This window comes from Hyperolius riggenbachi, chromosome 10 (assembly GCF_040937935.1).
Source record: "Hyperolius riggenbachi isolate aHypRig1 chromosome 10, aHypRig1.pri, whole genome shotgun sequence".
Taxonomy (NCBI): Eukaryota; Metazoa; Chordata; class Amphibia; order Anura; family Hyperoliidae; genus Hyperolius; species Hyperolius riggenbachi.
Window position 1 is genome coordinate 49,708,740 of NC_090655.1, and position 12,350 is coordinate 49,721,089.

General features: G+C 45.7%; 1 protein-coding gene across 6 annotated transcripts in view; it reads right to left on the reverse strand.

The window, feature by feature from the left end:
* Window positions 1-642: 642 nt before the first annotated feature.
* The window catches only part of ZNF384 (zinc finger protein 384), a 77,361-nt gene continuing 65,653 nt past the window's right edge, over window positions 643-12,350 (reverse strand). For 4 of the 6 annotated variants that reach the window (XM_068258267.1, XM_068258266.1, XM_068258265.1 and 1 more), the window contains 5 exons: window positions 12,038-12,220; window positions 5,733-5,915; window positions 5,407-5,485; window positions 4,998-5,156; window positions 643-3,888 (listed from right to left, as the gene is read on the reverse strand). In XM_068258267.1, the coding sequence (XP_068114368.1) occupies window positions 3,664-3,888; window positions 4,998-5,156; window positions 5,407-5,485; window positions 5,733-5,915; window positions 12,038-12,220 (829 nt within the window). In that variant the 3' untranslated portion in view covers window positions 643-3,663. The remainder of the gene's footprint in view (window positions 3,889-4,997; window positions 5,157-5,406; window positions 5,486-5,732; window positions 5,916-12,037; window positions 12,221-12,350) is intronic. The other 2 variants (XM_068258269.1, XM_068258268.1) reach the window with 1 other exon arrangement.

Below are 12,350 nucleotides of genomic sequence, written 5' to 3' on the forward strand. Positions count from 1 at the left end.
CACCCAACAGCCCAGCACTGTGCTCCCTCCCCAATACAGAGGTATGCTGTGCTGCTCCTCCCTTCAGTACCCTGCTCTCACCCAACAGCCCAGCACTGTGCTCCTACTCCCATCAGTTCCCTGCTCTCACCCAACAGCCCAGCACTGTGCTCCCTACTCTATACATAGTTATGCTGTGCTCCTACTCCCATTAGTTCCCTGCTCTCACCCAACAGACCAGCACTGTGCTCCCTACTCTATACATAGTTATGCTGTGCTGCTCCTCCCATCAGTTCCCTGATCTCACCCAACAGCCCAGCACTGTACTCCATCCTCTATATATAGTTATGCTGTGCTGCTCCTCCCATCAGGTCCCTGCTCCCACCCAACAGCCCAGCACTGTGCTCCCACCCCAATACAGAGGTATGCTGTGCACCTACTCCCATCAGTTCCCTGCTCTCACCCCACAGCCCAGCACTGTGCTCCCTACTCTATATATAGTTATGCTGCTCCTACACCATCTCTGAGTTCACAACTTCCCAAATTCATGCCGTTTCCTTTATTAGCACTGTGCTCTCCATCTCATCTCCCAAAACAAAGGATTGTTCTGCCCAAACTAAAACATGGTACATAAAATGTACTTCACGTCAGCTACACAGAATGTAAAACACAATGTATATGGTGGTTTATTTCTATACAATATACTAAAAATGAGAACATGAAAGGATACCAGAACTGCTGGATATGGCCAGAACAAGGCCTCCAACAGAACTACAGCTGAATGAAATTTTGTCTCCTTGAAAGAGTGATTTTTTTTTTTTTACCCAAAATGAATATGCTAACATTTCTGAAGGTAAACAAGACAAAGAACAAATAGAGAAGGCATGGAAGAGCAAGACACAAACCAACAGCAGAGAGTATAACAGTCTCATCGGGTTTATGAAGAGGAGAATAGAAGCTAAAAAAGTAGGACGACAAACACAGGTTACTATTGGCTGGAAGAGGAAAGAAGCCAGGTTAGAGTAGAGCAGAAAAGCCTGGAAAGAAGAGATGGAAATGGAAGAAGACAGGTCAAGCTAGAATGGAAGTGGAGAGCCATATCCATGCCAGTGCTTAGAAAAAGAAATGGAGAAATGTGTTCTGCTTGATGAGTAGATCACACCCTTCTCAATTTCGTCTCACCAATTTGAGCTGTGCCAAAATTGTGCGAGGACCTCGGCCCTTGAGGACTGGAATTTGACATCCCTGGTAGAAGGGAGTACAAGAAGAAAGAAGTCAGATTAGAATGGGGAAAAGGAAAATGTCAGCGAAGAAAAGTGTGCAGATAGAGGAAGACAGCTGGTAAAAGAGGTCACAATAGTAAGGAGGAGAATGAGGACAACTAAAACCAACAGAGGAGGAGAAAAGGAAAGCAGCTAGGTTAGGGAGAATTAACAAGACAGACAAGCTGCTGGATGCCAAACTGAAAAAGAGGGGGAAATGCCAGATTACCAAGTAGGTGGAAGTCAGGATGAAGAGGGGGAGGAGAAAGAATCCAGGCTGAAAGTGTAGGAGTGTCAGGAAAAGAAGCCAGGTTGAAGACAATGAGAAGATATGAACAAGGAAAGTAATGGAGGAGGGTCAAAACAAAAGCTATGTTAGTGAGGAGGAAGAGGAAAGGATAGACGCAGTAGCTAAGTTAGAGAAGAGGAGAAAGTAATGCTAGAGAGGAGGTGGAGCAAGAGGCAAGGATGAAGCACAGGAGCTAGGTTAGAGGAAAAAGCCATGTTAGAGAGGTGGAGCAAGAGGCAAGGATAGCGTGCAGGAGCTAGGTTAGGGAAGAGGAAAACGCCGTGTTAGAGAGGAGGTGCAGCAAGAGGCAAGGATAGCGTGCAGGAGCTAGGTTAGAGAAGAGGAGAAAGTAATGCTAGAGAGGAGGTGGAGCAAGAGGCAAGGATGGAGCACAGGAGCTAGGTTAGAGGAAAAAGCCATGTTAGAGAGGAGGTGCAGCAAGAGGCAAGGATAGCGTGCAGGAGCTAGGTTAGGGAAGAGGAAAACGCCATGTTAGAGAGGAGATGTAGGAAGTGGCAATGATAGTGTGCAGAGCTAGGTTAGGGAAGAGGAAAACGCCATGTTAGAGAGGAGGTAGAGGAAGTGGCAATGATAGACTGCAGGAGCTAGGTTAGGGAAGAGAAGGCGTGTTAGAGAGAAAGATGAGGGCAGGGGAAGGAACCATGTTAGGATGGGGAGAGGTTGGTAGGAGACTGCAAGGTGTTTCCGGATTATACTAGACTGGATGATCAGCAAAACGATGGCATAGGGCAGATTTAAGGAAGGGGTACCTAGTTATAGCAGAATGCATGAGGAGAGAAGGCAGGATATAGCTAGAGGAGGAAGGCAGAAGAGGCCACATCAGAGCAAGTAGAGAAGGTGACAGGTTACAGCTGAATGAATGGGAATAGAAGCCAAAGTAAAGCAGGAAGAGGCCTGGCTACAGTAAACTGGATGTTAGGGAATTAGTTAAAAAAAGCAATAAACAGTCGGAGAGAAGACCGGCAGGGGCAGTGAAGTCTCTGGGCAGAAGAGCAGGTTGGGTAAAGTGAGATGAGCAGGTATAGTAGAGAGGCTTTAGTACAGATCCGTGTCATGTTACCGACATCCGGACATCAGTTTCCAGAAGTCAGGAGAGACCTACATTTGGAGATAACCGAGTGCAGCACGCCATACAGGATGGAAGCAGGTTAAAGATGGCAGACAAAGGGAAAATCAGAACAAACCTAGTTTAGTCTGGGAAGGGGGTGGCCAGATCTGTGGCAGTTTGCCCTGGATGTGCCCCTGGCCATACGATGTACCAGACTGCATACAAAAAAATAACCAAGAGTGGTAAATAAGCTAAAGTGGATAGATATACACACTTTGTTCTGTATATATTTATACATAATTATATCCAGGACACAGGCTTAAACATTCCCTGGCAGATTAGCAGAACTAGCTAATATAACCTTTAATGCAGAGCGTCTACTCGGTGGCCTACTCCTCCTCTCCCCAGAACGGCCGTGTCAGTCAGTCTCCCTTCGTCCCAACTATGCGGAGTACTTCCAGGGACGATGTTGGGCAAGGAAGAGCAGGAACCAGAGAAGGATAAAATAATATATAATACAGAACTCCCTCCCCCCACCCCCCTCTTAAGTATAAGGGTATAAAATAAAAAGTCCAAAATTTGAAATTCATCTTTCACCCGCTCTGTCCTACATGGGCAGATTTTGCTGGGCGTGATTTCTGCAGAGTCGTTCCTTAACACTGGCGATGCATCGTCCCATTTAGCGACAGTGCTGTTACTGCAGGCTTGACTTAACACAGGGAGCGCAGTGCCTGGCCTGTAACACTGCTTGTGCACTGCAGCCGTTCCATATCACGTTAATGCATACTATCAATGAGCAGCATGGATTGCATCTGGGCTCAAAACCATTCCCGAAAGAGCTTGAAGGCCTCCAATATACTGAGGCTGCATCAGAGTTCATTCTCTGTGCTGTCTGCATCATGGCAAGGCTAAAGTTCCTGCCCATAATTGGACATCTGTCTCTTGAGTTCCCCCTACCCTCCAGGAGAGGTATGGTCCAGACCCATCAATACTTCCTACATTGTCTGGTCTGGGATCTCTCTCTCTCTCTCCTTTGCCCTTATGCTCTATTCCTATGTGCGTAACTAGGAGCTGGCCAGATGTTCCACTTGAATGGTGCTGGTGGAGACGGTCAGGCACAAGTCCTTGTGGTGGTCGGTCTTGAAAGGGTTCATGTCGAACGAGCATTGAGGTCCATCAGAGGAAGGGGCCTGGGAGACGGGGGTGAAATGCGCTTGGGAGGTCAGAACCTGTGTAGGAGGTGTCTCTGGAGCATTGTGTTTTCTCATGTGTTTCATCAGATAGGTCTCCTGTAGGAACGAGATTAAGTATAGAAACAAGCCATCACTGAGAGGAAATAAAAGCACACATGATCATCAACACACCATAAAAAAAAAATCTACACAAAAAAACTGAAATGTCTTATGGTGTCAAAACAAAACCAGAAAATGTGACAGAGGTATGAAAGTTGCCTGCTAATGCAGCCTGAAGCAAAAGAACAAGAATTAGAAGCATAAGTGCTTGTAATCCATGCACTCCTGCCTTGTTACATGGCAGTATAGAGCAAGGAGGCGAGGACAGTCTTCTGATAATGAAGATTGTATGCCACAGCTCCAGAGGAGAGCATTTATATAGTAGAAAGATCCAGAGGGAAGCTTGCAGAAAAGGGGGAAGGTCCTTCAGGAGCATTCAATGTCATGATGGTAGCATTTGGAGAAAGGGACAGATCCAGCGAAAAACCTTGGAAAGAAAGGAGCATTCAAAGTAAAAGGAGGGTCATGAGGAAAGCATTGAGAGGAAGATGATGATATAGCACAAAACATTCAGAGGAAGGGGAGGATGTAGAGGAAAATATTCAGAGGAAGGGGGAGATCTAGAGGAAAACATTCTAAATAAAGGAAGGGCCTTGAAGAAAACAATAAGATAAGGGAGAGGATCTAGAGGAGAACATTTAGAAGAAGGAGGGGAGATCTAGAGAAAAACATTCAAAGGAAAGGATCTAGAGGAAGGTAAGGGCCCAGAAGTTAACATTCAGATGAAGAGGAAGAAACAGAGTAGAAGATACAGAGTAGAGCATTCTGTGAAATCGTTATTGGCACACAGGGAAGACAGAATCCGGGCACCAGTCAATATGAAGCAAATCTTGATCACACCTTTAATTCATCCCCATAAATACACCTGACGAGCAGTAAAGTGGAGGCCATTCAGATGAAAAGGAAGGCCAAAAAAGGTGCATTCCAAGAAGGGGAAGGTCCTGAGGGGTCTATTCAAAGGAAGGTTGTCTACTGAGAGTCTACAAATGAATATTTAGGAGAGGTGACATTGGAAACTTACAGCTGTAGAAATAAAACTGTAGCAGAACAGTGGGTGTTGTGTTTGAAAAACATGCTGATCGGAATATTGTGAATAAAGAACATACCGAAGTATACGCCCGGCTGCAGATGGAACAGGTGTACACCTTGGCATGTTTGACGGTGTGCGTTGACAGGTGAACCTCTAGCGATGTGGCGTCTGTATACGCCCGGTGGCAATTGTGGCACTTGAACGGTTTGTCTTTGTTGTGCTGCCTTCTGTGAGACTGAAGAAGAAAAAACAAAGTAAGAATTAGTCATAAACACTGGACAACGTCTATAAGGAAGAACCACCTCAGGCATTCTCTGGTCTGAAAGAACAGGAAGTGAGATAAGTCTCACAAGTGGAGGCACAGACCGTTATAAAATGCCTTTTACCCTACACGATATCAAAATAGACGATTTTCTCAGTTCTGAAGGTGAAGGGGGTTTCTTTTGCATTGACGATGTGAATGGGAGTCAGAGTAATGTTACTACCTGCAGGTTGGACAGCTGGGTGAAGGCCTTTTCACATCCAGGATGGACACACTTGTAGGGTCTGTCTCCAGTATGAATCCTGTATGCAGAGAAAGAACAGAAAAACATTAGTTATACAGGATGGATCATCACCATGAACAGCCATGGGAAAGCAGCAGAGGGCAGGGAGGGGATGTTAATGGGTGTGAAATGAGCAGACAGGGTGTCATCCCTCCCCTGACCCCGGTTTCCATTCAGACACGTGTGCATGCGGTTGGTAGGGAAAGGGAAGAGGGGGACATGCTTGGTGTCGGGGCTCCCCCAGCTCTCTCCTCCGGCCCCCTTACCGTGTGTGCTGCTGGAGGTGAGAGAGCTGGCGGAAGGCCTTCTGACAGTAGCGGCAGTTGTACGGCTTGGCCCCCGTGTGGATGCGCAAGTGCTGGGCCAGGTAGGAGCTGTTGGCGAAGGTTTTGGAGCAGTGCGGACACTTGTGGGGCTTGGACACCACACTATGCACCTTCATGTGGATCCTGCCAGAACAACACAATGGTTGGCTCTGGGTCATTCAAAGAAGATAGACGGGAGCGAGAACAGCGTATGCAGCTAGACAGACACAGACTTACAGGACATGGGACACAGGCACAAGCAAGGAAGGGTTGTATTGGTGGAACCCAGCACTGGACAACTACTATGAAAACCAGGAGCAGCTAGTAACCCCAGAAGACAGCAGGCATTGCTAAAAGGACCTATCACTACTAAAATATCCTATTTGTCAGGTGGTTAACATTTTCCAATAAGCTTTTTCTCAGAGCCACTTCTTTCCACAGAAACCAGCTCTTAGAGCTAAATGAATCCCACAGCAGTCGTTTCAGACAATTCTTAATCCTTAAAGGACAACTGAAGTAAGCAAAATATGGCAATGTTTATTTCCTTTTAAACAATACCAGAAGCCTGGCAGCCCTGCTGATCTATTTGTCTACAATAGTCTTTGTATAACACCAGAAACAAGCATGTGGCTAATCTTGTCAGATCTGACAATAATGCCAGAAACGTCTGATCTGCATATGCTTGTTCAGGGTCTATGACTAAAAGTATTAAAGGCAGAATATTAGCAGGATAGCCATGTAACTGGCATCGTTTAAAACAGGGGTCTCAAACTCGCGGCCCGCGGGCCATTTGCGGCCCTCGATGCAATATTTTGTGGCCCTCGCCGGCAAAAGCTTCTTTATAGTTCACTTCAGTGCTCCCAAGTAATCCGCCGCATCCCTGCCGCTAAATGAGGGCTGCAGAGCCCCCAAACCGCCCGGGGAGCAATTTCAGGTTCAGCTCTGCTCTTCCTGACGTCAATCGCCGCCTCTCCCCGCCCGTCTCTGTGAAGGACGAGTGAGAGGGGCGGGCAGAGGCGGCGTTGCGCCGCGATTGTGAAATTCCTTATGCGGCCCAGCCTCATCCTGACTTTGCCTCCTGCGGCCCCCAGGTAAATTGAGTTTGAGACCCCTGGTTTAAAAGGAAATAAATATGGCAGCCTCCATATCCCTCTCCTTACAGTTGTCCTTTAAAGGATACCAGAGGTGAAAATAAAAATTGTTCCCATTACTTCCCTGGTTCTTCCAGCCCCGGTAGGCTTGTATGTCCCTCTCTACAATCCTCCTGGGCGCCGTCCTCGCTCAGCTGTCCGCACTGCTCCTGCAGCCATGTCACCCTGGCGGCATGCATACTTGATCTCACTCCTGTGCCGTTCTGCGCATGCGCGTCTATGAGGCTTTATGCAGTGTGCAGGAGCAGGAAGAGCAGCTGAGCAAGGAGGATCGGGAGGCTGGCGAGGGACATACAAGCCTACAGGGGCTGGAAAAAGCCCCAGGTAAGTAAATGAACAATTTTTATTTTCATCTCTGGTGTCTTTTAAGGTGCCCATTAACAGTACAATATTTTCCTCAGATGCGATCACCGATCAGATTTTTATGAACGAATTGTGCAGAAAAAACATCCAGTATGTGGAGATAATTGTGTTTAGCGATTCTATGGGCGTTTGGAATAGAACATTTAATCGACTGGAACGCTGGATTTTGTGACCGTAAGAGAAAAAGTGGCATAATTGTCCAGCTGATAAGAACAGTCAATTACCTTCCGATTACTTTCAACCCCACAAATCTGATGGAATGATCTCGGCTAGTGAAAATATTGTACCCTTACTGGGCACCTTTACAGCTCAGGGATAAATTACGTGACCCCTCAATCAGACAGGGTTGCCCCATGTGAGGTGCTCTTTGCTAAGCTGGACTATGTCCACCGTTATTCCGACAACGTTTGTTGTGCAGGACAGCATTGCGTGATGGAGCGATGAGGTTATGGGACAGGCCAAGCCTCCAGCAGCCAAAGGAAGCAGCTCTCCGTGACGATAACCCTCAGGGCAAGCCCATTGATGGCTATCCAATTGGAATTCGATTGTATCGTGATTGAGTCCTACCCTACAAAGCAAACTCAATTTGTGGGTCTTTTCAATCCTGGAGCCAGAAAGGACCAAAACTGTAAAATGTAAAGTACATGTATACACCTACAAAGAAGTAGGTTTCTTCCAGAGTAAAACGTGCTACAAAGGGACTAGATTGTGAGCTCCTCCGAGGGAAAGTTTGTAACAAGACTATATATACTCTGTACAGAGCTGCGGAAGATGTCAGCACTATATAAATACAAAATAATAACAATATAAAATTACTTTTCTCCTATGTTGCTGTCACTTACAGTAGTTAGTAGAAATCTGATGGGAACTGACAGGTTTTTGGCTAGTCCATCTCTTTATGGGGGATTCTTAGAATTTCATTTATTCTTTACAAAAGCACTCACTGGAAAGGATCAATATAAAGATGCAGGCCACCCCCTGTTTGCACAGTATTCCGGCAGCTGGACTGAGCAAATGCCATTCACAAAGTGCTTTTGAAAATAAGGAAAACCCTGAGAATCCCCCATGATAAGATGGGCTAGTCCAAAACCCGTCAGTTCTGTCAGATTCGTACCACCTATGGTAAATGACGGCAACATAAGAGAAAAAAGTAATTTAGAGCACATTGTACTCTGGGAGAAATGTACTTTTGAGGACAGGGTTACCCCGATGCATCACTAAAGCTGAGGACAGGTTAATCTCTGTACAGACTGCCCTAAACAGCCAAAATGTGGGAGACTCATTTCGCCTCACCCTCCTTTCTCCATAGGACAGCACAGTCTGCTAGGCTGAGCCCAGCATATGTAACCGTCACTGACTGCTCGGTAGACTGACTGCCTAAACTATTACAAGCTATGCTTTCGGCTGACAAAGGTATGTCCAGTGGCTGCAATGTAACTGGAGAGTTTTTGACATTTGCCAGTCTCCCATCTCCAGATTCTAGCACATCTTTAGACCACAACAGAAAGATAGAGGCTGCACAGAGGATCGCATAGAGCCGAGACTCAGCTGTGTTCAGGCTGACCTCTAAAAAGAAAGATTGGGGATATCCAAAGGAATTAAGATTTCACCCGCTGCACCAAACTGACTGATAAAACATTTCACACGTGACAGGTCCTTTCTATAGGAAGCTGGAATAAGTGCTTCCATCCACATCAAGATATGAGAACAGGCATGATCTGACCTCTGATGGTTGGCTGGCTCCTGGGGTTTGTCCAGTACGGGGTAAACCACTACTGTAGGAATCCTTAAAGGGAACCTAAAATCAATGTAATGTGGGCATGACAACATACCCAGGGCTTCTTCCAGCCCTCTGTAATCCTCCTTTGCCATCATTCCATTGTGTTTCGATCAGCAGCTGTGCTCCTCTGAAAGCTGCATGTGTGGCTCTGGGCGCTTTTGCTACTACATATGCGCCGAACCGTTACAGGTGCATGGACGCACATGCATGGTTGGTAGCCCCCAACCGGCCCAGTCAACCAGATTTCAGAGGGGCACAACAGCTCAATACGACAGAGCAGAATGACGGAAAGTGACCAGAAGAACTACGGGGGGGGGGGGGGGGGGTGGAAGAAGCCCTGAGTAAGTTAAACTGTTCAAATGACAGTAAATTTAGGTTCCCTTTAAGTATAATGTGTAGCAGCATGAACATTAAGCAAGCAATTCACACCCATCTGTGGAGAGCTACAGATTTCTGCATCTTCCTGGAGAGTCAGAGCTTCTTCTGAGAAGTTTGTGCATGGCGGGTTCTGAGGGGGAAGTATTGGGGGTGCCAGTAGATCTCTAGTCTCCCTGTAATGGGTGGGGCCTATAACCCAATCTACAGATATGTGCCTACTAGGAATGGTCAAGGAGATGCAAATAGTTCCAAATGGATACAGAATTATGCAAATTCATGCAGCTTGAAAATAGACCCATTTGATTGGTCTGTTTGCATACAGAATTTGCATAATCCTGCATCAACTAGGAACGATTTGCATATCTAGGGTAACAGACCAACAGTTTTCCCTGCAGGTGAACTTCTGATTATGGAGTTAGAAAATGCTTATACTGCTCAAGTTTACATCAGAGTCACAATCAGTTTAAATAGATCATTTTTAAATAAATCCATATTCCTAAAGCCTTCCAGTCAGCCTACAAAGCTGGTGATTAGATTTTCACCAACCCCTGACAAGCTTATAGGGGATTCACATGCCGAGCAGTTCAGCGTCACATCTGCCACCCGCCAGTGCAACTTAAAGGGACACTATGGCGAAAAATTGTAAAATTTAAAATATGTGCAAACATATACAAATAAGTAGTACATTTTTTTCCAGAGTAAAATGAGCCATTATTACTTTCCTCCTATGTTGCTGTCACTTACAGTAGGTAGTAGAAATCTGACAGAAGCGACAGGTTTTGGACTAGTACATCTTTTCATAGGGGATTCTCAGGGATATATTTATTTTCAAAAGCACTTAGTGAATAGCAGTCGCTCTGTCCAACTGCCAAACTGTGTAGCAAGCAGGGAAGCTGGCCAGCATCACTGTTTGAATCCTTTTTAGGGAATATCTTTATAAAGAATAAAAGTCTTGCTGAGAATCCCCTATGAACAGATGGACTAGTCCAAAACCTGTCACTTCTGTCAGATTTCTACTGCCTACTGTGACAGCATTATAGGAGAAAAGTAATATATGGCTCATTTTACTCTAGAAGAAACATACATCTTACTTGTATATGTTTGCACATACTTTAAATTTTACAATTTTTCGCTGCAGTGCCCCTTTAAAGAAGCTTTTCTGCATTTAGGGTAGTTCCCATTTCACACAACTACTAATCTCTGTGACTTGAGGCCCAAGTATGGTAGAGTTGGGGAGGGGGTGTTAATAAAGAGAACCAGGTCTCTCTGGCACTGTGAATGGTCAAGAACAACTACATGGAGAATTATGGAACAGACAGCCAACTCCAACCATCTGCAGTGCTGAAGGGTGAGGCACATAGACATTTACAGTTGAAGGTCTCTGGATGGTGGCACAGTGGTCGGTCATGTGACACACCAAGCCTCCATCCAGCATATGTAATAGAGAAGCCATTAAAGTGGTCTGAAACTCTGACATAACATTCAGGCAGGAAACACACTTGACTTTCAGTTTTCCGTGCGCGTTTTCCTGCATACTTTTTCTGCACACCAAGTGTGTTTCTATGCAGGAAAACGCGCGTGTTTTTTCACAGCAGCTGATGTAATTGATAGAGAAAACTGCCAAAATGTGCAGAGTCATCATGCAGAATGGCAGGTTTTTTTCTGCGCGCGAACAACACAGTAAGTGTGCACTAGCCCATTGAGTAACATGAGTTCTCAGTTTTTCTGTGCAGAAAACGCGTACGAAAACTGTCAAGTGTGTTCCCTGCCTCAATAAAAATGTGATTTCCTACTTTTTATTACTCATACAGTTATCATATTTGCTTTTGTGCATAAGTAATATTGACTGTTTACAAATTACAAGTTTCCAAAGTGTAGTTTATTGTACCCTGAAAGCTGGCATTGCATTTTATTCAAACTGCTTTTTATTATATATTAACATCTTCTAATGAGCTTTTCTAAACTGTGTGTGTGTCTGAAGCATAGAGAGCTCCTTTTCACTTGTTACTGTGTTAACACACATTGTAATTTAAACAAAGATACTGTTGTCTCCAGTTTGGATGCGGATTTGAAGCTGAATAGCAGGACAAAGTGCTTTTGTTTTACCATTTCAGTGATGATCTGCTAAAAAAGAAATGGGATAGTAGCTTTCAAGCTGTGAGGAATATTTTAGAGCAAAGTAGAAATGCTGGCTTTCAGACCACTTTAATATATCTTGTCCTATTATGAACTAGATCATGGTACTGAGACCTCCAAATTGTACCTTGCTGGCAGCCTGAACAAACACACGCAACTGCAGTAGAGACACAGCAGGACAAATAAAGAGTCCCGAGCATCACATTACTGCAAGCTGGAAAAATCTTTACTTTTCAGGACTCACAGGTCACCCACTGCCGAGAACAGCAGCAGAATGGCTTTTTTTGAGGGATTCTGGGCTACTGGGGTTTTCAGCCCACTGGGCGCTTATGACAGCTGGGGGGCTGTATGTAGAGATGCGGCTGGTGACTACATCTTTGATCAGGTGGGTGGGGAAGGGTAACAGGGCACATGCTTGGAGTCGGGTCTCCCCCAGCTCTCTCCTCCGGCCCCCTTACCGTGTGTGCTGCTGGAGGTGAGAGAGCTGGCGGAAGGCCTTCAGACAGTAGCGGCAGTTGTACGGCTTGACCCCAGAGTGGATGCGCACGTGCTGAGTCAGGTAGGAGCGGTTGGAGAAGGATTTGGAGCAGTACGGGCACTTGTGAGGCTTGGACACCACACTATGCACCTTCATGTGGATCCTGCCAGAACAACACAACGATTGGGTCTGCAGCAATGTCACAATGAAGGTAGTGAAATTTATGTGAAGTGTGTGTGGCGTGTTAAAACGGGTGAGGATGTTGGTGTGTGTAATGCTAGACACTCTCTCTA